The 26,310-nt window shown below is 49.5% G+C and overlaps 1 protein-coding gene across 5 annotated transcripts in view; it reads left to right on the top strand.

Moving 5' to 3' along the window:
• Positions 1-26,310, top strand: part of IQSEC2 (IQ motif and Sec7 domain ArfGEF 2) — a 76,567-nt gene that overhangs the window by 29,322 nt on the left and 20,935 nt on the right. For 2 of the 5 annotated variants that reach the window (XM_019807549.2, XM_019807553.2), the window contains exon 3: positions 7,561-7,656. The exons of 1 other annotated variant lie outside the window; for it this stretch is intronic. In XM_019807549.2, the coding sequence (XP_019663108.1) occupies positions 7,561-7,656 (96 nt within the window). Of the gene's footprint in view, positions 1-5,470; positions 5,727-7,560; positions 7,657-26,310 lie in introns of those variants that run through there. 2 more of the 5 variants (XM_019807551.2, XM_019807552.2) reach the window with 2 other exon arrangements.

Raw genomic sequence — 26,310 nt, 5'->3', positions numbered from 1 at the left:
CTCATGAGGAACAAGAAGGGGTAAGAGGGTCTTCCCTCCCTTTCCTGTTTGTGTTCTCCTGCCTCTGCCTGGCCCAGCCCCAGGAAGTGGGTGACCCCTGAGCTGGCTGCGTGCCTGGTTGGCACCAAAATAAACTTGCCTTCTCTCTCTTCCCCTCCCCTTGCCTCTGTCCCCTCTGTCCTGGCTTTAATTAGCAGCCCTGGGGATGAGTCACTTGGCAGCTGGGGAGGGAGGCTGCACAGAGCCCAGTCAAGCCTCAACTCCTGCCCCGAGCCTCGCGGGCAGTACCACTGTGTTCATGCGTGTCGGTGCACTCCGGTGTGCCACCCGGTTCCGTGTCCATGTGGGTGCGGAGAGCACAGGGGCACTGGCACATGTCCTTGTGTGTCTGGGTGTCTGCGCAAAAGCATATCTAGTCATCACTGCCCTTGTTTCTGCGTGCCACTGAATGTCAGCGTGTGTGTGTGTGTGTGTGGCTATAGCGTGTGTCTGTGGTAGCAAGTGTAAGGAAATGAGGGAGCATTTGAGTGAGCAAACACAAACACTTTATAATTGCCTTCCCCGCTCCCTGCATAATGTTCCCTATGCGGTCTTGCTTATGCAAGCCCTGCACTTATATACCCAATTTTCCCTTGTCTTAGTCTGGGTACATTTTCTTGCAGGGAACAGAAACCCACTCAAACTCGCTCCAGAATAAAGAGTGGGGGGGGGACTATTGTGAGGCTACATCTCACAGAATCTGAGAAATGAAGTATATATAGCCAGGCCTCACACCAACTGGAAGCAAGACCAAGAAGTCAAGGACCAAGATTTCTCTCTCTCTCTCTCTCTGCATCTCCCAGCCCGTGTCTCATTCTCTCTGTAGCTCATGGCTTGCTTGATCCCTGTCGTCTCTTGGTCACTGACTTGTCTCTCTGGACTAGCCTCCTCTGCTTTCACACGACTTGCTGTGGCTGCCAGCTCACAAGCTATGTGACCTTCTGGCTTAAGGGTCCATTCCATATGACTGCAGTGTTTCTGTCCAGCCTATGGTAACACAAGACAACAAGGAGCTGTGGGGGGAGTCAGTTCTGTTAGAAGTGGGTGAGGGGAGACAGGTCAAATACTTCCACAGTGAGCAGTTTTTCTGGGTGCGTAAGTGAGGTCAGTGCCTGGGGTGGGACAGTCTGCTCAGAGCCCACGGTGCTAAGATTGCCCATCCATCAAGACTTCCGTTCCTACTCTAATGCAAGTTGACCTTTTCTCACTGTGCTTTCAATTTCCGTGTTCTTTTCTTAAAACACCCCATTTTATCGAAATAATTCCCCCCTTTAAATGCCAGAACAGCTTTTAAGTGCACAGTGAATATTACCGTTGCTATCAGTGTGTGGTGATTTTCATAACCTCGGAACAACTGGCGTCAGTGCTCCTCAGGGTACCAGCTGCTACTGAGTTCTTGGTTGCTTTGGGAATTTTCACATTTTATTAGTGCAGTGACTGAATTTATAGTTATCTGCAGTATATAATTACAAGCACACATTATCAATATTATCAGCTTGACGCTTGAGCTTACTTTTCCATTAATACAAACCCCTGCAGTTTTACATTAATTACAGAGAGAATTAATGACCTCTTAGACAAGTTTTCACCTATGAGTAAAGAGTTTGGAACCAGCTGTGCCCATTATGACTGCTCTCCAGACGCAGGGCCAATGCCCACGGCCTTGGCCTCACATCCTCTGGCTGAGACTTAGAGGCTGCCCACCGCCTCCCCAGGGCCTCCTGTTTCTGGCCTGGCACATAGAAGGTGCTGTTGTTATTTTTAATAAGAATGATAGTTTTCTCATGATCGCTAAAGCCATCTTCCACATGTAAATGGTAAATGTGAGTGGGAGACACCATCCCAGATTCAGGGCAGGGTCTCCTTCAACTTCTCCTCTCCCCTCCCCTCCTTTTTTTTTAACTCTTCCAAATATTAATAATTGCTTTGATCCACAAAATGTCTGCTGCATACTGCCAGGGAGCATTTGGCACACATTCTCTTTAAACCTCTCGGCCACCCCGCCAAGTAGAGGTGATTGTGTGCACTTTACCGCTGTGGGGAAACTGAAGCCTGTGGAGGTAAAGTGACTTGCCAGAGTCATCCATCCACCCACCCTCCCACCCACCTGTCCACCCACCCATCCATCCATTCATCCATCTATCCATTCATTCACTCAAGGATGATTTATTGAGTACCTCCAATGTGCCAGGCACTGCGCCAAATTAGAAGCAGTGGATACAACGATGAATAATAGAGTCCTGCTCTGAGGAGACTCACTGTCCAGTAGGGAAACAGACAAGAAAACAAACAATTACCGGGGAAGTGCAGGGCGGGAACCTCTCAGAAGTGTACCCGACCCAGCCTGAGGGTCAGGGAGGCTTCTCTAAGCTGACATCTAAGCTGAGTCTTGGAGGACAAGTAGGAGTTGGCCAGGTGAGCAGTGAGGGTGGGACGAGGTGAAGTGGAGAGTCGGGGCAGAGCAGAAAATGTATGCCACGACTGTGGGAGGCGTGTTTGGCGCCTGCATTTGTGAAGAACTAAAGCTGTATCTGCAGAGGAATGGGGCTGTCGTGAGAAATGGTCTGGAATGGGAGCAGAAGGTAAATTGGGAAGCTGTAACTGGGACTCTGGTCAATTAGGCCCAGAGCTGAGGAGCTGCAGGCCCCAGGAGCAGAGTTTCTCTGCTTCCCTGCGCACCTGGTCCTGGGGCCGCCTTGGGGCCGCCTGGGCAGCATCAGGCCGCGATTGCAGTGGCTGCAGTGCCCTCTAGTGTCTACCAGCCCATCTTGCAACCTCCGCCGCAGGGTGGATTGTCTACCACACTTACTGACCCGTGTGACTAGGAGCCCGGTGCTGGGGACACGGGGATAAATAAGCCCCAGCCCCTGTCTCCACAGGGCTCCTGGCCCAGAAGGAGCAACAGCACGTGAACAGGCGATGCTGAGACAAGCGCCAGGTGGGAAGGAAACGGGAGAGGTCAGGGCAGGTCCCCAGAGGACACAGCCTCTAAGCTGACTTGTGAAGAACAAAGGGGAGCTAGCGAGGTGGAGAGGGGGCAGTGGGAGTGGGGGTGGGGAATGGCTTTTTGAGCAGAGGCAGAGAAGGCTTGGACAGCCGTGTGGTTGAGAATGTAAGTGCTTCTGTCTCGGTGGAGTACTGGTTGAAGATGGGTGGGGGGGGGAGAAGGCTGAGACTAGCTGGAGGGTGGGGGGTAGCAGCCAGCTCAGAGAAGGTCCCAGGGTGCCTCCCTCTAGCTTATGATTGACGCTTAGTGAATGGAATCATATAAGGCGCTTCCCTGCCCTTTGGGGATCATAAACCCGTGTGAGGATCTGATGAAAGCCATTCTCTCCCCCACAGACATGCTGTTACTCATTAATATTTTCCATACAACTTCTAGGGCTTCAGAGATACTCCCCCTCCCCACAATGGGCGCGCCCACGAACCACAGGCTGCCAAACTGCTCTTAGTATCAATACTGAAACTTTATCGTGGCCTCCGAGGCTCTGCATGATTGGACCCCCGCCTAGATCTCCAGTCTTGCCTCTCTCCCCTTTGCTTTTTTCCACTCAGCTGTGTTGGCCTCCTCGCAGTTCTTGGAAATACCGCCTCAGGTCTTTTGTCCAAGTTGTTTCCTCAGCCTGGAACACTCTCCCCTGCTACCACCACTTTTTGCCCAGCTTAATTCCATTCATTGGTGAATGTCTGTCTTCTCTGGGATGCAAGCTCCATGAGATCAGGCCCAGTGCCTGGTCCACAGGATCTGTTCAATAAGGGAGTGAAGGCCCCGCCAGTGCCCTGCGGCTGGGGTCAAGCTCCTCACCTTTAATTCTTCTTCCTTTCAGCCACCGGTCATCACATGAGTCTACCCAACATTCTCAGATATGTCTGAATTCCAGGAGTGGCTCAGAGATGTTTTCCTAGAATTCTCCCCTTCCCTGAAACAAATAGGCTTCCCCGTGGGTCTCCCCTGTCTTCCTGGGAGAGGGGTCAGACTCTTTCAGGCTCAAGCTGACTCTTCATCAAGATGTACATTCGTTTCACTGAATCCTCACAAGCCCCCACGAGGTAGAAATTGCCACTTGTCTCTTAGAGATAAGGAAACTGAGCCTCAGAGGGGTTATCCAGCTAGGAAGTGGTAGAGCTGGGACTTGCACTCCCTCTACCAGGCACCCGAGTGTAGGCTCTTTGCCTCACCACAGAGCGAAAGGAGCTTGCGCTGGGTCACACAACCTCAGCCTTAAAGCCGGAACTAGCATTTCTGTCTCTCAGCTCCTGCCAGGCCAAGAGGAAGGTCTGGGCCAGGGGTGTGTGGGGACGGGGCACAGCTGCTGCAGGAATGAGAAGGGCTGCTGAAGGAGAGAGAAAAAAGCAGGGGTTGAGGCTGGAGCTGCGCCTGGAGGACAGGGGATTTAGAGGGTGGTAAGAGGGAGAGGAGGCCACGACCGACCCACAGATGCCAACTTTGCGGTGGTCCGGAGGGCCTATCTCTCTCAGCGGCGTTGGCTTTCTTGAGAGGAACCAGCTGCCCCGGCAGGGAGGCAGGAAGGCAGGAAGGCTGGCCTGTTGCCTGTCAGTTCCTATTCCTTCTAGATCACTGCCTGCCTGGCCCCTCCCAGGGCCGCCTTCTGCTCAGAACAGCCAGGGGCCTAGACTCTGAGGCCGTGAAAGGACAGGAACACTCTGAGCTGGAGCTGTGGGCCTCTTCAGGAAACCCCCCTCCCCAATCCTTCACTTCGTCCAAATTCTCTCCTTTCTCCAGCCGCACCCATATGGAGGAGAGAGAGAGAGACAGAGATGATTGTGATAGGTAGGTGGGGAGTCAGGGCATCTGGATTCTAGTCTGACTGGCTGTGTGAACAGAAGCAAGACTCTTCCTCTCTCTAGGCCTCAATTTCCCCATCTGTCAAGTCAGGCAGGGCAGTTTCCTTGGGAGAAGAGCCTCTTGATCCAGAACGGCGTTTCTTCTGATTTTTGCTCTTCTCTTCAGGGAGCATTTCTCTTAGTCAGTCCAGGAACCAACACAGGAGAGAATGAGAGCTTATTGCAGCGGTCAGGAATATTGGCCAGGGCCTCACCTTGATTTCCCCAAATGGTTGATTTGAATATTACTTGATCTGGAACATCCGGGCACAACAAGAAAACAGAGTCTCTTTAATTGTGGAGAAGATGAGAATGTTTGTTGAAAAGCTTCTACGGAAAGATTTCTGTATTCACAAGGCAGCCATGTGGCCGAGGGGACAGACTCCACATCTGGGGAATGGCCAAACCAGGTCTTGATCTTGAGGTTCTGCCACTTAGTAGCTGTAGTACCTGTGCCCAATTACTTAACATCTCTGGTTCAGTTTTCTCCTCAGGAGAGTAGGGCTAGTGACACATACTTGAGAGGGTGCTTGGGGAGATTCCAGCAAAGATGCATATAGGGAGCCTAGCCTGGGTTTGGCCCAGAGGAGTCACTGTGAGCTCTCAAAACTGCTTCCTCTTACTTGGAGTTCCCAGCCCTCCTGGGGGAGCAGGGGAAGGAGCAAAGTTTCCAGTTGCAGTCTGGCCTACCGCCCGGCTGGCCTGGCCCCGCCTCCTTGGTTCCTCCTTCTAGGGAAGGGCTGGGGAGGAGGGGGTGGTGACACAGTGGAGGCACCGCCTGGCCAGGGGGCCTGCCCTCGGGACAGGTCCAGACCCATGGAGCCCCCTGAGAGGAATAGCAGGTAGGAAACTAGCCCCCTCCACCTTGCAGCCTGACCCCCTCCTTCCCTGCCCCGGCCTGGACGTGGTCCTTGGGCTGCTGATTCAGCAGCGTCCTGGCTTCCTGGTTCCTGGCTCCCCTCTTGGACTCTTGGAGGCCTTTGGCTTGGGGAGGGAGTTAGCGAGAGTGGGTGAGCGCATGGACATCTGGGTGCCCAGCGCTGTAAGGACACTGGAGCCCTGAGCAGCACAGTCCGTGGGCCTATGAGGGGTGTAACGACTGGCTGCCTTGGCATGCTAGCCTGGCTCAGCACTGCAGGGTTCCCCATAGCCGCTGAGATTCTCTGATATGAACATTCCAGCAGCTGAAGGGGCTCTACCTCTCAGGTTTAATGAGATAATGAGTCAAGAACTGGGGCTCATGACTGGCACATCGATGGCACTTGAAAAACAGTTGTTCTGATGATGATGATTACTTCAGAGTCTCTGACAAGAACAGTCTCAGATTCTAAGATCTCTATAACGATCTAAGATTTGGGCATCCTCAAAATCACAAGTGAGATACTGGGTAGCTGGAATGGCCTGCAGCCATATTTCCTGGCCTTTTCTTGCGCTTTGGAACAGCTAGGCCCTGACCACAACCTGCCTTCAGGGGCTTGTGGGGGACAGGGGCTGGGTGACCTGAAAGGGCCAGCTCCACTCTCAGCGTCCACCCTGCACTGGATAAACCAGGCCCTCAGCCTCACTACCCTACTGCCCCCCCCCCGCCCCCGGCCCATTCTCTGGACTTTAATCGTGGGAAGCAGGAGGCACAGGGGCCTTTGGACCCTGCACTAGGGGTGGGGGCACAGGGCTGGGGGGTAGAGTGTGGGCTCTGCCCTGGGCTGGGGGCACAGCACTGGCCTTGGAAGCCAAGACTCCTGCTGGGAACCACCCTGTCCTCTGGCTCACTGGGCCCCACCCACCCACTCAGCGCCAGTCCCATCCTGTCACCTAGACCACTGAGACCTTCTCAGCTCTCCTCCACCCTCGCCTCTCCTCTCCTTTGCTCTGGGGCTCTCTGCCTCTGCCTGTCTTCTCTCTGTGTCTTTTGTCTCGCCCTTTCTCTGTCTTCCTCTTTCTCTGTCTTTCTCCTTTTCTGTCTCACCCTTTCCTTGTCTCTTTCGGTTTCTCTCTGTCCCTTTCCCTCTCTTCCCTACAGTGTTTCCTCCACCCACCTGGCCTGGGTTCTTCCCCCTCTTTGGATCCAGAGCCTCTTCTATCTCCATCTCTTCCTCCCTTCTTATAAGGGGTCTTCTATAAGGGGGAGCCCCCCCAATACAGCTTTTCCCTTTCTCTTTCATCCCCCCTCCCCTCCCCTCTTCCCTACCCGTGTGGCGTCTGGTGTGAGGAGGGCTCCCTTCCCCCTTCCCTGCTGTGGTGTCCCAGTGTCTCCGTGGCTCAGGTCCCCATGGAGTCACCTGGAACACAGGAGGCCCAGACCGGCTCTTTTGTCTCTGCTGCCCCCTGTTGTCGTTGTGTTCTGTTTGTGGTTCGAGTGCCGTCCTCTCTTTCTTGACTTTGTGGTTTTTTTCTTTTTTTCTTCCTTCCTTCCTTCCTTCCTTCCTTCCTTCCTTCCTTCCTTCCTTCCCTCCTTCCCTCCTTCCATCTCTCCCTTCTCTCCCTCCTGCCCTACCTCCCCACCTCCCACCCCTTCTCTTCCATTCCCAATCCTCCAACACCCATTCCTCCCAGTCTTCCCTCTCCCCTTCCCCACTCACTCTCACTTCCTTGTCCCTACTCCCCATCCTCCTCTCCCCTCCCTCCCTGTCTCTCTCTCTGTCTCTCTTTCTCTCTCTGTCTCTTGCTGTCTCTCAGGTCCACAGCGTCTCATACTCTACACCAGTATTGCTGTCCTACTCAGGTCCTTGACTCCATGAAGCTTACCCCCTCAGGCAGGCTGGCAGAGAGCAGGTAAGAGCTAGACCCATCCCTCCCCCCATCCTTCACCCTTCCGGACAAATCTGCCACAGCATTGCCAGACCCCCTCCCCCATCTCCCTCTAGCCCCTGGAATGAATGTAGAATGGATGTCTGAGCATGTGAGGAGAGTGACTGGGAGACCAGGTAGGAGACCAAAGAGGACATTCAGGTTCTGTTTGTAGTTTGCCCTTCCTTAAAAATCCTTCCCTAGATACCTGCCCCCAAAAGCGGGAGTGGTTGGTTCAAGAATATGTCATATTTGAGCTGTTTTGAAGGATGAGTAAGAGTTTGCCGGTTGGATAGGATGGGGAAGGGTGTTTAGGCAGAGGGAAAAATCGCCCACACCTTTGAGAACAACATTATTTCCAAGTTAATTGGAAATCACATTTTACATTTTCTAATTATAATGCAATAACATGAAACATTCATAGCAACGGCAAAAAGGTTAGGTCTATTTGAAAGTTGAAAAATACTTGGGTGAAAGAGGAAACAAGAATGGAATTTATAGACTATTTAGGGTAAGTATCAATTATAGACTATTTAGAATAAATGTCAACGGGAATACTATATATCAAAACCTACGGGATGTGACCATGGGGGATTCCTAGAGGAAAATTTATAGTCTCAAATGCTTTTATTAGAGAACAAGACAGTTTAAATTAAATGAACTAATTATTCCACTCAAGAATTTAGAAAAAGAACAACCAAAAGAAAGCAGAATAAAGTAATCACTATAGATAAAACCAGAAATTAATGAAATAGAAAACAAAAGATTTGATAAACTAAGAGGTGGTTTTTGAAAAGATGAGTAAACTAGACAGACTGTCCTCTGGCAGATAGGACAGAGAAAAAGGCAAGAAAGACATAATTAAAATAAGGTATGATGAAGGGGATTTAACCACAGATTTTGAAGAGATGAAAAAAGTCATAAAAGATGCTTTTATACTTTTGTACCAATAAATGTGAAACTCTAGATGAAATGGGTGGTTTTCTAGGAAAATATAAATTACCATATTGACTTAAGGAGTGACAGAAAAGCTGAATAGAATAGAACAATATAGAAGAAGTTAAAAAGATGGTCAAAGTTTTCTCCTCGGAAATGGTACCAGGGCCCAGTTGGTATTATGGAAGTTCTGGTGTGATGGAAGTTCTATAGAATCTGGAAAGATCGGATAATAGAAAAAAATGGACAGCTTCCCAGTTCATTCCAGAAAGCTAGTATAACTGGATAGGTTTAGACAAAAAAAAAAAAAAAAAAAAAAAAAAAAAAAAAAAAAAAAAAAAAAAAAAAAAAAGAAGAAGAAAAGAAAGAAAACTATAGTCTAATCTGCCTAATCTCATATATTAATAAAGTCACAAATATTTTAAATAAAAGAGTATCAAACTGAATCCATCAGTGTATTGAAAGAAGAATGTATCGTGACAAATGAAGGTTTGTCCCAGGAGCACAGGGATTGTTCAACATTAGGAAAGCTGTTATTGTAATGGATTACATTAATAGATTAAGGTAAACAGAACATATAACTATCTCCATAAATGCTGAAAAAATAATCTGATAGAATTACACATCCGTTCTTGATTTTAGAACTCTTAGTAAGTGTCCTAGTTATATCTTGCTGTATTGGGATAATTTGTTACACAGCAATAGATAACTAGTATAGTAAGCTATTAGTGAAAATGTCCTTAAATTGATAAAGAATTTTTTATCAGAAACCAAAGACAATCATCAAATGTAATAGTGAAATACTAAATAAACTGCCATTAAGTTCAGGAACAAAGTAAGTGTGACTGCCATCACTGTCACTAACCAACATATTTTCTAGAAGTTTTAACCAGTGGGGTAAAAAAAAGAAAAAAAGTAGTATAAATATTAGAAAGAAAGACTCAGAATTAGCACTCTTTGAAGATGATGTGGTTGTCTACTTAAATAATCTAAGAGAATAAAAGGAAAATTTATTAGAACTAATAAGAAAATTATGTGAGATGGCTAGATACAAGATAAATATATACCCAAACCATTAGCTTCTCTGAATACCGGCAATATCTAATCAGAAGACATAGTAGAGGGGCGCCTGTGTAGTGCAGTCGTTAAGCGTCTGCCTTCAGCTCAGGGCGTGATCCAGGTGTTCCAGGATCAAGTCCCACATCGGGCTCCTCCGCTGGGAGCCTGCTTCTTCCTCTCCCACTCCCTGCTGTGTTCCCTCTCTCGCTGGCTGTCTCTCTGTCAAATAAATAAATAAAATCTTTAAAAAAAAAAAAAGAAGACATAGTAGAAAAAGATTTCCTTCACAATAGTAGGGGAAAATAATAAAATTCCTAGGAATTGACAAGAAACATGAAATACTTCTCTGTAGAAAACTAAGATTTCACCAAAGTCTGTGAGAAGACTTGAATAGTCAAGTGTCCTATCCTGTTCCTGGATGGGAAGATTGAATATGGTAAAAATGATATTTTTTCCCCTCAATTTGGTCAAAAGGTTCAATGCATTTCTCATTAAAATTTCAGTGGTTATTTTCTTTGGGAATTGAGCAATTAGATTTTAAAGTTCATTTGGAAGAGTAAATCCCCATGAATTACTAAGAAAATTTTGGAAAAGAAGAACAATGAGGGGAGGAACTTTAGAAACAAACCCATATATTCATATGGGAATTTAATTTATGATAAAAAACACATGTCAAATCAGTAGGGAGTCAGTAAGTGGGATGGGACCATTGGCCACCATTGGGGAAAAAATGAAGTTAAACCCCTGTCTCATATAAAATCAAATACAAAGGATAGAACTATAAATGTACCAGAAGAAAATACAGAATATTTTTATAATATTAGAGTGAAGGAGCCTTTCTGAGCATGACTTAAGAACCCAGAAGCCATAAAGTAAAGAGCAGTAATTTTGGCTACATTGAAGTTAAGAACTTCTGCGTGAAGAAAGATACTAGATACAAAGTTAAAACATAACAGGCTAGGAAAAGGTATTTGCTACATAGGTATCAGGCAAAGGTTAATATTTCTGTCTATATATCATCACCTGGAAATCAATAAGAAAAAGTTGTATACCACATTTAGAATAGAGAAATAACGTGATTTGGCAATTCAGCGAAGAAATCGACATCCATTAGCTGATGAATGAAAAAGGATACTCTAGCTTGCCAATAGCTAAAGAAATGGAACTAAAACAACAATGAAGCACCAATTTTAAAGTGCCAAAATTGAGCAGATTGAAAGAGTTGTGAGGCAACAAAACCTCTCATATTCCTTGACTGGAGTGTAAGTTAGTGCAGTTTTTGTGGCACGTATTTGTTGGTTGCCCCCAGAATCCTAAACACTTCGAACCTGAGAACCATGTCTTGGAGGTAGATTTCTCTAAGGCATTACTACTAGTTGGTCCCCCAACCAGAGGTCTTTTTAAAACATTCAGTCCCAACTGCAAGCATAAACTGTACTGTGCAACTCTTTATCACATGCCTTTGTAGGATAGCATTCTCAGCCAACTCTTAATGAAAAGGTTGCATGATGTATGCTACTCAAAATAAAGACAGGATTGTGTGAATAGGAATAATATTTTAGTCTATAAAAATGTTAAAGCAACAGAAATAACTTTTAGCTACATTTTAAACAAAATGTGCATTCCTTTGGCCCAGCAATTCAACTTTTAGGAGCCTATCCTTCAAAACTACTTCCAGACATACACAAAGATGTTCATTGCAGCATTGTTTATAATAGTGAAAAATTAAAACAACCTTCATGTCCATCAATAGACAGCAGCTTTTCCTTCATGATTCACCCCTACTATGGAATGCTCTTACAGATCAAAAGAAAAAGATCTATCTCTGTATATGGGCATGGAAGGATCTCCAAGACTTACTGTTATATGGAAAAAAGCAAGTTGCGGAACAGAGCTTGTAGTATTATCCCATTGTTGAAAGGAAAAGAAAATCCACATAACAATGATGAAAATGTGTTATACACATCCTGTCATAATTTCAAAATTGCTGGCCTTTTTCCTTAACTTTTTCCGTAACTTATTTCCTTCCTCCTCCATACCATTTCCCTATGTCCTGTTGTTCAGATCTTGCTTTTCCTTTTAATAACGAGTTCAAATACCACCTTATTCATTCAGCAAGATTTGTCCTGCCTACCATTGGTAAGGCCTTGTGCTGAACCTTTGTGGGATACAGGAATGAATTGTATCTGGTCCTACCATCAGGGAGCTCAAGTCTAGAAGGGAGGGACACATAGACAATGACAGTGTAGTGTGGTTTGCTATGGGAAAGAAGTAGGTTCAGAGGGCTTCTGGAGGAAGGGCACCTAATCCCATCTGTACCCTACAGGAGGGACATGGGTACTGAGTCTTGAAAGAGTAATAGCTTTCCTTCATCCCCCAACCCTGCCAGAAGTGGTCTTGTCTACTTTTTTGGCTCTTCCAAACAAGATGACCTAATGGGGGAAAATAGTTGAGTCAGTACCTTTCTTTATTCAAATCTAAGTTTGACCACTTACCAACTCTACGACTGTGGGCAGGCAATTTAACCTCTGAGCCTCTGTTTCCTCATCTGTGTAATGAGGCTAATGACCACTTACCTCTCAGGGCTGTTTTAGGATTGGAGATGGTACATGTAGAATTCCTGGGTGACTATCAACTCTTGAAGGGCAGGGATCACCTGTGTCTTGTGTTCCTCATAGCCAAGTATGTAGCATTTGATTGTATTGGATCTGGGGATGGTTCTGGAGCAAAGAATGGGCCTGACCACAGTGGGGCTTTGAGATGAGCAGGCTGAGAGTAGTACACAGGATGGAGGGGATTGCACTATAAGAAGAAAGAGCCACATCTCTGGTCTTGCCATGAAGGTGACACAGGAGGGAAAAAATGGGCAGGTGGCCTGGGAAATGGAGCCCAGACAGGGCACTCTAGCCCTGGTTCTTGGCCCTGTTCTTCTACTGATGCCATCTTCCAGTCTCACAGTCCCGGGCAGGGAAGCCTGGTGGGCCAATATTTGTACTGGTGCCAACACATTTCAGTTTCATTCCCAGTTCTTTCACTCACTAGCTGGGTGACCATAAACAAGTCCCTTCACATCTCTGAGCCTAGTTCCTTATCTGTTAAAAGAAACACAATACCACCAACATCATGGGGTTTATAGATGAGATCAGTTGCTGAGGGCCTGGCACATAAATGGGTACTCAAAAAAAGTGTAGCTGTTCTTAGTGCTCATTTCAGTAGACACAGAGTTCTGCTGTAGGCAGGGCCTATGGTGGGTAATGGCTCTTGCCTTCTGCAAGTCCCCAGTCAGTTGGAGAGACCAAGGAGGGCTATGATAGAGGGGCTCATCGTGGCGGGTGGGTGCTGTGGAAGCCCAAAGGAAGGGATCTGGCCCAGTCCAGGACTACTGCAGGTCAACTCAGCCTAAGAGGTGAGTCTTAGAGGATGAGTAAGAGGTAGTTAGGGACAGAAGGGTGAAGTGTGGAAGAACATTTCAGGCAGAAGGAGTGGCATATGCAGAAGAACCTAGATGTTATTGGGCAGGGCCAGAGGTTCTTAACCTGGGTGGCATGGGCTTTAGGTGGTCCATGCGCCTCCTGAAATTGAGTGCGAAATGTTTTGTGTGTGCATCTATGGACATTTTTTTGTTGGGAAGATGGTCCATGGCTTTTGTTACATGCATAAAGGGTTTGTGTTCCTCCAAAAAGGTCAAGAACCAATGTTGCTGGTGACAAAGTGTCACAGGAATGTATTCTAAATAGGAGAGAAATTTGGTAAAATTCGTGTTTTAGAAACATCACACTAGCGGTCACTATGAGAAATGGATTGTATGCTGGAGGGCCTAAACTGGGGTGTTGGCACAGAAGGGAATGGATTTGAGCAGAACTACCCTGTTGCCCTACTCCACTGGGCACTGGTCATATAGAAACATTTTAATTTCAAGTTATGGAATCAAAAGCCTTTGAGAGATATTAATGAGATAGACTCAATAGAAGATGAAGGAAAGGGAGGAGACAAGGATGAGTTGGCATTAGCAGAGGGCCACAGAGACATGAATCGAGGGTAATAGTGCAAGAGGAAAAGGGAACCTCTATTAATGCTTACCCAGCACTCAGTGTCCTTGGTGGTTACTAACTTCCATCCTACTTGGTTCTTGAAGATCCCAGAACGACACTGGAGACACTTATCTCTCTATGGACTTTGGAGAGGATTTACATCTGGTTTGTGAGTCAGGTTGTTTTCTGAAGAAAGTGGTGTTTGAGTCAATCATTCAAGGTCCATAAAAATTTGGAGAGCCAGAGGTAGGGGAGGATGCTCTGAGAGAGCACACAAAGGCCCAGAGGTGGGGGATGGTGAAATTGAATGTGGGAGGGGGCGGAGCTTAGACCTACCTCAAACAGCTGTCTGGGGCATTCAGGCTTCCTTCCTCATGGTTGGCAGCTAGGGAGCCATGAGCAGTTCTTGAGTAGGCAAAGTGACGCATCAAAGAGGCTTTTTAGAGGAAGGGAAACTAGGGAGGAGAGTGTGTGGTAATCCAAGAGAGAGGTAAGCTAAGGTAGTGGCTTTGGGGATAGAGCAGAGGAGATGTGTTTGAGGGTGATTAGGAGGGAGAGAGAACTGGAGTAGTAGGCTGAATAAATAGTGGGGGTGGAAGGGAGTAGAGATGGCAGAGGTTGGAATTCACAGTGAGTTTCAGTGTTCAGGTCTGGCAATGGAGTCATTCATTCAACAAATATTTATTGAGTGCCAGACGCTGTGCTGGGCATTGGGAATACAGCACTGAACAGAACAGATGCTGGTGCTGATGGATCTTATGGTGGGTGAGATGGATAACAAATAAACAAACAACTAAATATATAGAATGTGTCTGGTGCCGTGCCTCTCTGGGGGACGATGTTCCAGACAGAAAGAACGTGGAGCGCAGAGGCCCTGAGGCAAGAGTGTGCGGGTCATGTTTGAGGGACAGCAGGGAAACCAGTATGATTGAAGAAAGAGCCAGCAAGGAGTGAGAGGAGTAGAAGATGAGGAGGTGGAATCGGCAGAATTTGGTGACTGACTTGTTAGGGGAGCAGGAAGAATCTAGCATGACTCCCAGGTGTGTTTTGGGCTTGGGCAACTGGGTGGATGGTGGTGCTTTTCACTAAGCTGCAGAATGCAGAGGACGGGTTTGCAGTGGTAAGATGCTGAGTGTGAGGTCCCCATGAGCTCTGAAGGCCTGAAGGGCCGTCCTGGTGGGGCTCCCTGCAAGCATTAGGCTTGACGGGTCTGAGACCCATGAGACAGAGACAGAGATGGGGGAGGGGTCCTAAGCCATCCCTGAAGTTATGCAATAGAGTAGGACTGCTGACACAGGGTGTGGAATGAAAGAGAAGAGAACCAGGGCAGAACTGGGGAAGAGGGACCAACACATAAGAGATTGGGAGAGGAAGAAGAGGTGGGGGTGGTCAGAGAAGTAGGAGGAAAACCAGCAGGGAGTGGGCTCACGGAAGGAGAGGAAGGAAAGAGCCATCCGCGTGCACAGGAGGGGCTTGTTAAGAGTGGCAAATGTTACAGCTGGGGGAAGGAAGAGGAGGGTGGAAGAGAGTCTATTGGCTTTAACCACTAGGAGGTCCTCGGCGACCTGGCTAAGAACAGTTTCGGTGGCAGGGTGGGCACACGAGGCAGATTGCAGTGGGTTGGAGAGCTCGTGGGAGGTACTGAAGTGGAGATGGCCAGTGGAGATGAATTTCTCAAGAAGCTTAGCTGTGAAGAGGAGAGAGGGACAGTGATTGCTAGAGGGAGATGTGGGGGCAGATAGAGGGTTTTTATTCCCAGATGGGAGAGACTTGAGCTGCTATAAATGTTGGTAAGAAGGAGGCAACAGCAAGAGAGAGAGGTTGAAACACAGGAGAGAAAGGGGATGATTGTTGTGGAGGAGGTAGCATGGGTGGGCTCCAGAGCCCGAGTGGTGGGGCTGGCCTTAAATAGCATAGGGGCCCTCTCTTTCTCACAGAGAGGCAGAGCAGGAGTAGTGGGGGCGAAGACAAGGGTGTTGAGGGGGTTGGTGAAAGAAATGCTTCAGTGGAGTTCGGAGCAACCACTAAGGGCAGGGATGAGGGAGCTAGGAGGAAGCAAGGAGTACTTCTGGTTGAGAGTCAGGGAGGACTTCCTGCAGGAAGCAGCATTTAAGCTGGGACATAATGTTTATATGGGATTTCAGTAGCAAAAGATGTGTACAGAAGAAGAAACAGAGTCAGCAAAGGCACAGAGGTGTGAAGAGGCCGGCCATCCTGATGGAATAATGAACGAGCTAGTATGATGAAGGCTGAGCATGAAGTGAGCCACTGATAATGACAGTTACTGTGTATGAAGCACCAAATCTACCCTGTGGCAGTTGCTCGACATACTTGAATTCATTTAATCCCACCACACCCTGTGGAATGGGCATTTTGTCACTTTGTAGATGAGGAAAATAAGTCCTAGAGAAGTAAAGAAGTGGACCCAAGGTCACCCAGCTAGTAGGAGGTAGGGCTGATATTCATACCCAGGTCTGTGAAACTCTAAAGCCCATGCCTTTTCCACCAGACGAGGAAAGCCAAGTGAAGCCATGTGGTGGAGGAGCCTTGAATGCCAAGTTGAAGAGTCTGACCTTTATCCAGGAAGCAGTGGGGAGCCAAGATGGGTGTCTAAGCAGAGACAAGCAGGAGATTCATGCTTGCATACTTTATTAGGAAGCCTAATGGGTCCAAAAGGGTAGAGAGAAGAAACTGGGAGGTGACTGCAGGGTCAGGGTGAGGGCTGGCAGAGGCCTGACCTGGATGCGAGGGGAGTGAGCAATGGGGTGGGTAGGTCACTTGTTCTTCATGACAGCCTTGAGAGGTGTGGCATTTTCTCCTTTTCTAGTTGAGGAATGGGAGACTCAGAAAGGGCAAGCTGCTTGCCCAGGACTTGAGCTCTGCTTCATGTGGTTTTACTGACTCTGACTCTGTGGAACAATGTGTCAGAGGGAGCTTTAAGTATGAAGAGTGGGCGCGTGTGTGCTCGGGTGCGTGTGTGCGTGTATGTGTGTTACGTGCACGTGTGTGGGCTTGTCTGCCTGTCGGGTGGACAGCAGTGCCTTCCCTTGCCTGTCCCTGTCCTCTTTCCTTCTCATCTCTTCCCAATCCTCCAGTTTCCTGGCTTCCATACTTACTGCCTCCCTTGAGCCAAGGGGTCTGGGAATGGGGTGATACTGTTTCGTTAGCTATCTCCAGAGGATCAGCCTTTTCATTCCCAAGGCAGCTGGACCCCCTGAGCCCTGCTGTGTGTCCATCCACGCCACGAAACTGTAGCCCGGCTCCAGTGACTGCCACATGTAGACAGGCCCCTGGTACCACTCTGCAGTACCCCGGGGACAGGAGCTCGTTCCCGCACCGGCTCCTCACTGCCACCTTGGCACTTCTGCGTGGGTGCCAATGGTTACCTTGGGAAATAGATTCAGTTCACGAGCAGTTAACAAAACCGCCACCATGTTCCTGTTGCTCTTATTTGCCAGGCACTTGACATATGTTCCAGTCTTTGCAACAGTCCCTTGGGGTTGGCATCACGAGCCCCATTTTTACAGATGAGGACACTGAGTCTTCAAGAGGGGCAATAGCATGCCTGGGCACGTAGCCTGGGAGCACTTGCAGAGCTGGCGTTAGAACCCAGGTCTATTTGCTTCCAAAGCTGTGGGCTTTCCACACCTCATTTCTGAGCATCTCCAATTTCCCCGACCCTGAGCCTTCAGGAAATACAAATCTTTGTCCTTCAAGGGCAGGGTAGATTTCTAGAGATAGTGCCAAGTTCACCTAAGGGACCCAGTGGGACGAGTCTGAGACTTGGAGCTCTGAGTACTCCGGGCTGAGATCCCAACTCTACCACTCACCCAGCTATGTGACCTTGGGCAGGTTATCTCGACCTCTCTGAGCTTCTTCAATTCCCTCATCTCTAAAATGTTGCCGTGTTGTTGCAGGGGTTAAATGAGATGATGTCTGCAAAGAGCCAGCACCCAGCAGGTTGCTACTATTTCTATTCAAATGAAGGTCGGGCACCTGCCGGTCCGAAGTGGAATTGGCATACTCCAGGCATGACCTTAAGCGTGTCCAGCTTGGGTGTGGGGAAGGGCTGTTGCAGGCTCCTTGGAGACTGAGTTGGGGATGGCCCTAGATAATCCGTCGCGCTGGCCTCCCCATTCAGACCCCCATCCTAGCCCCACCACCCTGGTTCCAAAGCCGTTCATGTATCTCCCCTTCTCTGCAAACTAATGCCTCTGCCTCTCTCTGTCACCCGCCCGCCTGTGGCCTCTACCCTGCCCTTCCTGGCCCCAGGGAAGAGGAGGAGGACGAGGAGACTGAGGAAGAGGAAGAGGAAGACGCTCATCAGTTCTGCTGTCCGGCCTCCGAGTGCAGTAGTCCCTCCTCTCGGTAACTGAGAGGACAAGGGTCATTTTCTATGCAGAAGCAAAAGCCTTAACCAGCCCCCTCCACCCCGCCCGCGATCCCCCATGGGACCCTGTCCCTGCTTCAGGATGGGCAATCATCCGTGCCCCTTCCTCCCCCACCTCCTTGGAATTCCCACACACACACCCCCACTGCTGTCTGTCCTGGACTCCAGCCCCTGAATTATAAAGGCTGGACCCCTAGGTCTGACTAAAATGTGGGAGCAGCAGAGCTTGGAGCTTGGAGCTTGGAACCTGGACCCTCCCGCACCCACACCCCACTTCCGAGGCACCCTGGAGCCTGCCACTCCTGGAGAGGTCTCCAAATGACATCCCAAGGACCTACCTCTGTCCTCTGTGAGCACAAACAGAGATGCAGGGTGCCTAGGGCTCAGAGGACCAGACGGGGGCGGGACCCAGCCTGCCTAGTTCCCCATTGCTTGTTCCCTCGCTGTGGCCATTGCTGCCATCTCCTCCACTGCTTAAAGGCCTCGTACCATGCCCTCTGCCACTCCCATAGTGCTCTGTAAATATGATCAGGAGGAAAAGGCCTTTCAGAGTCCGTGAGTCGCTGTGTACAAAGGAATTTCCATCAATAAAAGCTGATCTCTTCTCTCTGTCTGATGTATGTTCCACCCTTCCCCCCACTTCCCTCTCCTCATCCCCACCAGGGCTATACCTTCTTTCCTATCCAGGGCTGGGGACAGGGCCTGGGAGAGAGCGTAGGGTTTGATTCTTGGTATTGTCAACACCCAAGAGGCAGGCACTCAATGAATGAATGGTGTGGCGCTCTCACCACGGGCAAGCCTGCTGCCTTCTTCAGCCTGTCAACCTGAGGCAGCATGAGCTGGCCAGCTCGGACACACCGCTTGGCCCCTCTGCTACCTAGTATCCCCCCATGTGTGACAGGTGGAGCAGGCTTGGGTCAGAGGATATCCAAGGGCTCCTCCAGCTCCGACATTCTGTCAATCTCAGATGCGACAATTTTAAGAAAGTATGATTACATGCATTTAAAATATGATAATTCAATGACACATTCCATGCAATTCTTTGGTTTCTATTTCTACAACACTGCAATTTGGGGAGTCTCCAATCCTGTGGATTTCATGATTCTATTATTTTAAAAGATTTCATGGTTCTGTTATTTTACAAAAATTTCTGGTGGTATGATTTTAATACTCTGTGATGGTAAGAGTCCTTGATTCTGTACTTTCAAGATTCCGATTCTACAACTTTAGGGATCTGTGATTCTAAGGGGAAGCCATTTGCTCCAGATGCAATGACCCTGAATATTTCCTGCACCTTCCAGAAGCTGGTTCTAAGAATCCCTGGAGGCTGTTGGCAGGAGGGTGGAATGTATCCTTTAGGGACTGTAGGAACCACACCTTCCATAATGTGTCTTGGGTGGGAGCAAAGTCAGGAGACCCCCAAGTGGGCTCATACCCTGGCTTTCCCTTTCTAAGCCTTTGACATTGAACAAATCTGAGTTTACCTTCCAGCTCTCTTATTCACTGCCTGTGTAATCTTGAGCAAGTATTTTCTCCTTGAGCTTCATTTTCCTCCCTAGCGCAGTGAGAATATATCTACCTCCGTGGGTTATCGTGAAGATTAGCAAGGAAACACAAGGATCCCAGCATAGGGTCTGGTGCACAGTTGGGCAAGTGTGCAGTGACTGGTGGCTCTTGCTTTGATTAGGGCCCACGTGAGAGTCCTTCCTTTCTTTTAGCCCTCCCTTCAACATCCCCATCACGTTGGTCCTGTCCTTTTCCCAGAGGCTCACCTTATTCCCTCACTCTCTGTTTCACTGAGCCACTCAACTCATCTACTCACTTATTCATTCAAACTCTAATTTATTTCTCATCTCCCTCTGGCCTTTCCTCTGTCCCTCCTTCTCTCTCTTCCTCTTCTCCCTCCTTTACTCTTCCAGAAGGCATTGCTTAAATACCTAACTGTGGGCAAGGCTTTATGTTACTATTTTATTTTTTTGTCAGAGAGAGGGAGAGACAGACAGACAGACAGACAACCCAAGCAGGGGGAGCTGCAGGCAGAGGGAGAAACAGACTCCCGCCTGAGCAAGGAGGACCTTGGGATCACGACCTGAGCAAAAGGCAGATGCTTAACCAACTGAGCCACCTAGGCATCCCAACGAGGCTTTAAGGTAAATACTGTGAGGGCTCCAAAAGAAGACAGTGGCTATCTCCCAGGGGAGATGAGAATTCCTTTGGAAAAACAGGGTGTGAAGGGCAGAAATGATTGAGTGGATATGGCTTCACTGGTGAACAAAATCTGTTCCTGGCCCAAAGAGGAGGGTGTATGTTGTGGTGGGCTGGGAAGGATGCTAGTGTCAAGGAGGGCTTGCTGGAGGAGGAGGGGCAAGAGTGGAAGGCTGGGAAGGGTTTGAATGGGTGGTAGACGTGAAGAGACATCACAGGAGACAGCCTGGTTAAAACCCTGGCGGGGAGCTCCGGGGTTGTGCTGGGGAGGGGTGTGAAGATGGCTCTGTTCAACTGGCTCTCCAGGGTGTGTGAGGCTGGATGAGCTGTGGCTGGAGAGACCATTCTACCTTTATCTGACTGGAGTTATAAGGAAGTAGGGTGGGGGTAGGGGGTCGACTAAATGGAGGCAGAGGGTAAGTCAAGGTCAGGGGATTACTGTGGGAGCCCAGGAGGTGTAGACTCCTGTGTAGGCAACTGGATTGGCCGCGGGCCTGTGCTGGGGGAAGGGGGAAGGTTTCTGTCAGCTGTGAGGGAAATGCGTGTGCCTGTGCATATGTGTGTGTGTCTTTATGTGTGGCGGGCAGGTGGACCAGTAGTGAGAGACTGTGCATTATTATGTATCTAAGGGAATGTGATTGTATGAGGCTGGGTGTGAGGAACTCTGAGTGTGTGTGTGAGGCTGATTGTGTGAGGTGCTGACCTTCTGTGCCTGGCAGGCTCTCTGTGTCTGCCTGGTAGAGATAATCACAAGACTGGGTGTGGGTGGTTTTTGATCATGTGGGGCTGTGGCTTTTAGGGTGACAGTTGTCAGGCGGGATGGTCACACACACTCAGACACACACGACTGCCACCTGTCTTAGGGGACCAAGGTGGCTGCTGGGCACGTGCTGTGTGCTGGGCCCTGGCCTGGGCTTGCAGGGTCCGCAGAGGTGAATTATACCTGGCCACTGCCGTTGGGAGACAGGAGCAGGGAAGGGGAGGGACACTTCAAGAGGGTGTCACAAGTTAGCTGCCAATAAGGACCACCCATGACGTGAGTGCGCACAAGGTACAGAGCGGGGAGTGTCTGACCCTGCCAGGTTCTGTGTTGGGGGCGAGAGGGGAGAAGTGAGTCAGAAGTGACTTTCGGGAGGGCTCACCTGCTCAGAGTGCTGCAAGATGCAGATGAGGTCTGGGGCCAAGGGGAGAGGGAGGCCATCCTGGGCAGAAGACACAAAGGAAGAATATGAGCACAGGCGCTGGGCTCATATAGCCTAGCAAGTGCAAGTTGCCTGCTGTTGCCCAGCTGTTGTCTGGGAGCTTAAAGGTGCAGGGTTTGGGGGGAGCTGGACAGATTCAAGGGGCTGCTCAGACTAAAAGTGGGACACTGGCCTAGAAGGTAGGGGATTTGGGTTCTCATTCTTCACGACCCTGGGAACGTCACTTTGACTTTGTGGGCCTCAGTTTGGCTCTCAGGGATTGGATGGTTCATAAAGCCCGTCCCTGTTCTGTGGCTCGTCTCTCCATGGCAAGTCAAACGCATGACTCACTCTTCTCGAAGTCAGGCACTTCTTCCGTCTAACCTCAGTCTCTCCTGCTTCCTCCAGAGTTGCTTCTCACACTCCACAGATACTTACCCAGCATCTGGCCTTATGCATGTCACTATGGGAAGGCACAGGGAGCTGGGGAATGTGGACCAGACCTGGGAGGGGAGGTTCAGTGTGGGGCGGGGGTTCGGGGGGTGGTTCGGGTAACAGCAGGAATGTTGATTTGGCTCCTGGGTCCACCACTGCTGAGCTCTGAAACTTTGGGCAAGTTTTTTCATCCCTCTGCATTTCAGTTTCCTTATCTGTTATCTCCTTCAGGGAAAACAACCCGGACCTTGCAGAGTTGCTAGGCCTAGCCAAAAGTAGGTACTCAGTAAATGACAGCAATTCTTTCTAGGGCAGCAAAGAAGTAGAGCTGGGATTCAAGCCCAGGTCTGTGTGCCCTCAAGCCCATGTTTGCCTGCTGTCTCCCCAGTCAGCCCTTTTGATGACCTCCTCCCCTGCCAGCCCCTGTGCCAAGCCACGCTGGCCTCAGGTTTGGAATCTCCACGGCACTGGGACTGGGCAGCAGAACCATCAGAGGAGATGGAGGTGATTGGGGTCCTTCTGCCCCTCTGCCCCACCCACCCCCTTGTTGGATCTCCTGAGCTGGTCTTCCTGCAAAGCCCGAAGCCCCTGCTCTCATCTAGGTGTGCTGACCTCCTCCCCTTGTTTTCTTATCTCCCACTTCCGGCCGCCCCGCCTTCCAGCCTAAGTTGTCATGGGGATAGTCCTCAGCATCCCTAGCTTCCTCTTGCCCTCATCTTATTGTATCCATAGCGACAGCCCCCATTCATTTCCATGGCAACTGCATCCTGATCCTGTCCCCTGCTGGCTGCCTGGCTCGGGGCAGTGCCAATAAAGGGAAGGAGGGAGAAAGACCTCCCATTAGGAGCAGCATCCAGGGAGAGTCAATCAATGCCCCACACAGCGGGCAGGCCACTCCAAATCCCCACAGAATGTTCTGCCCTGCTTCTCCCCATCTTAGTGCCGTGGCTCACGCAGTCACTCACTTCTACCGGCTCCTCCTAGGCAAGGCCCTGGTCAATGCTTCCTCCCCAGGGAAGCCTTTAAGGCAGCAGGGGAACTAGTCCAGGCTCTGGGCTTTGGATTCCTGTTCTGCCACTTGCTGGCTCTGAGACCTTTACTTTCCCCCTCAGAGCTTTTTTCCTCACCTGCAAAATAGGAATCCTAATTCTTCCTTCACGTTTGTCATGCAGATTAAATAATGTGCGGAAAATGCCTGACACAGGGAAGGTGCACTGTAAGTGTGAGTTTATTTTTATTCTGCTCAGCCACCCCCAAGCAGAAGGAATCTCTCTCCTGAGCTCCCCCAGCACTTCCTCTGTTCCCCAGCCTTGAGAACTTTCAGCTTTGTACTGTGGTTATTTGTGTAACGTGGTTTATTTCCCCCACTGCAGAGGATGCTCTTAGTTTCCCCCACAGAATGGCCCAGAAGACAGTGCACACAGACACATGTGTGTGTCTGTGTGTGTCTGTGTTCTTGTGTTCTTTGCTCCTGGCTGGGAGGAGTCCAGACAGGGCGGTGGGGGGTGTCTCCCAGGCCCTTTCTGAAGTCCAGGAATCCAAAGAGGGAATTGCATTTCCCTCTAGCCCTTCACGGATGAGAAGCAAGTGCAGAGAGGTAAAGAGACATGCCCAGGCCCACATAGCCAGTGAATGGCAGTCAAACCCTGAAGCTAGTCTTCCCAGCTTTTTACTGCACGTATTCCGCGTGTATGTGTGTGTGTGCGCATGCACGTGCATGCACGTGCTAATGTGCCCATATGAGAGAGAGAGAAAAGAGAGATTTTCCATGTGATCAGCATGCCCCTCAGTGTTTTGGGGGCCCTGAGCAAAGGGATTTCACATCCCCAGGTCCGGTTTCTTCAGCAGTATGTATGATATGAGGAACGACACCCTCAAGCACTGACCTTTTTGCCAGGCCCTCTTGGGGGAGGCTGCGCTAACAGCCACTCTTCCCTTTGCGATCAGAGTTGGGGGCCAGCTCCAAAGGGAAGAATTGCCAAAGAGTGGACAGCCAGGGGCAGCACGGAGCCAGAAGTAGCGAGAGGCGACGAGATGTTATGAAAAGACAGCCTGGGCCCTGTCTTTGCCTCCTGACTTTCTCACTTAAAAGCCGTGTGATCTCGAGCAAGTTTATATCGCCTCTTTGAACCTCTGCGTCCTCATCCATAACATGGGGCTAACGGTGTCTGCCTCAAAAGTTTCAAGGATTCAGTCAGCTCATTAATGCTCTTGCCCTAGGGATAGAGGTGACTATAGGGCCCTACGGCAGCGGAGGAAGGACCTGTAAGCCAAGCCATGTGGAGGGGGCAGGAAGGGCACACGTGAGCTAAATATTGAAGGGTGAGCAGGAGGTAGCCAGGTTGAAGGCATGGGGCAGACGGTATATGAGGCAGGGGTCAGGACAGGAGAGCCATCCATGGCTCTGCTGAGGTAGTTAGAGGTTATCCCCTGGATGATGATTCCTATAAAGCCTAAGGTAGATCAAGTCCCTCCTCTGCTCATCTCAATCAGAGCAAAACGCAAAGTCTTTATCGCAGGCTCAATGTCCTTCATGATTTAGCCCCCATTCCCCCTCTGATCTTACCTCCTCTCATGCTCTCCTCATTCACTCCCCTCCAGCTACACTGGCCTCCTTGCTGTTTCTCAAACATGCCAGGCATTGGTCTACCTCAGCGTCCTCGCACTGGCTCTGCCTTTTGTCTGGACTCCTTTGGCCTCAGGTGACCACACAACTCACTCCCTCGCTTCCGTCCGGGCTCAGCTTATACGCCATTTCTTCAAGAAGACCTTCCCTGACCACCATGCTGAAAACAGCACCTTTGATCCCTCTGCCGTATTTTCCTTCCTAGCACTTATCTCTACCTGAAATGGTCATATATATTTATAGTCTGCCTCTCTCACTGGAATGTCACCTCCCCTAGGGAACACATCTTATGTGTCTTGCTCACTGTTATATTCCCAGCACCCAGCACTGTGCCTGGCACATCGAAAATGCTCAACTGTTGTTTGTTGAATGAGTTCTGAGGAGCTGTGGAAGGGTTTTAGTAGGAGAGCAGACTGATCAGATCTGTACTTTCAAGGGCTCTCTCTGGCCACAGGATGGAACATGGGTTGGAAGATGACTCTGGCGGTGGAGGTCAAGGCTCAGGTAGGAGGATTTATTAGCACAGCCACCGGCGCTCATTCATTGACTCCTTCACTCCAAAAGCATTTATTGAGCTATTCTGTTCCAGGCCTTGTGCTCGGTGCTGGCTAGGAGATTACCAAATTCTCTTCCTGTGCTGGGATTCTGGGAGTCATGAACACAAATAGCTGTCACGCTTTGCCAAAGCTAACCTGCACCATAAAAAGAAGGACAGACATGTGCTATGTGTGGGAGCTCCGAAGAGGATCAGCAATAATTTCTGGCTGGAGGCGGGCTTCAGGAGGGCTTCTTAGTGGTGGCATATGACCTGAATCTTGATAGAAGTAGGGTGTGGGGGGATTTCTCAGATTGCAGATGGCAGAGATGATAGGGACTGCATTCCAGGTGGAAGGTACCGTATGAGCAGTTTGGGAGGTGGAACGCAGAGGAGTATTTGGGAGAAACAGGATCTGGGCTAGGCTGGAGGGAAGGGTGGATGGGATGGGGGGCTGGCAGCTCACCCTGCAGTCTGGCTGAATGTTTAAGAGTGTGAGCTCTGGAGTCAAACTGCCAGGATTTGAATCCTGGCTCTATCATTAGTAGCTGTGTGACCATAGATAAGTTACTTAACCTCTCTGGGCCTCGGTTTCTTGATGTGTAAAACAAAGATAAATCACAATACCTATCTCATGGGGTTGTTTTGAAGAGTACACAGGTTATTAAATGTGGAGTGGTAAGAACAGTGCCTGATGTGCTAAATGCTCTATAAGCATTAGCTATTGTACCTTTGAGAAGCCTCAAGTGCCAGGATAAGAAACTTGCACTATCTCTTGTGGGCAGTGGGAGCTATGGATGGTTCGCTAACAGAGGAGACAATTGGATCAAACCTGATTTTGAGCTGTGTGCTGACAGGGAGAGGTTTGGAAGTTTAATGGGCAGGATCCTGCAGTCCTGAGGGGGGTGGAGAGGAGCATCTTAGATGCCTGGGTTGGTGGGGGGAGCTAGACAAAGTCTGACCCCCAAAGTGGGACTTCGCAAGCCCCTGAGGCCCCAGAGGAAAGAGTATTTGGAGTAGAGGGCAGTTCCCCAGTCTGTTTCTGCCTTGCTCCTGGCAGTGTTACAGGCTGACATTGGGAGGGTGGAGGATGAATGGTGGGTGGCAGGGGGAGGAGGGGGCCCACTAGGGTGGAGCTGAGCTCTACACCTGCAGCCCAGGACCCAGCCTGGTGGGTGGGTATAGCCACTCCACTACACCGAGCCCCCAGCCCGAAGTGCTCTCCTGCAAGGCTGGCAGGT

Source organism: Ailuropoda melanoleuca, chromosome X, assembly GCF_002007445.2.
Source record: "Ailuropoda melanoleuca isolate Jingjing chromosome X, ASM200744v2, whole genome shotgun sequence".
In the NCBI taxonomy this organism is placed as follows: Eukaryota; Metazoa; Chordata; class Mammalia; order Carnivora; family Ursidae; genus Ailuropoda; species Ailuropoda melanoleuca.
This window is presented reverse-complemented; position numbering and strand designations above follow the sequence as displayed.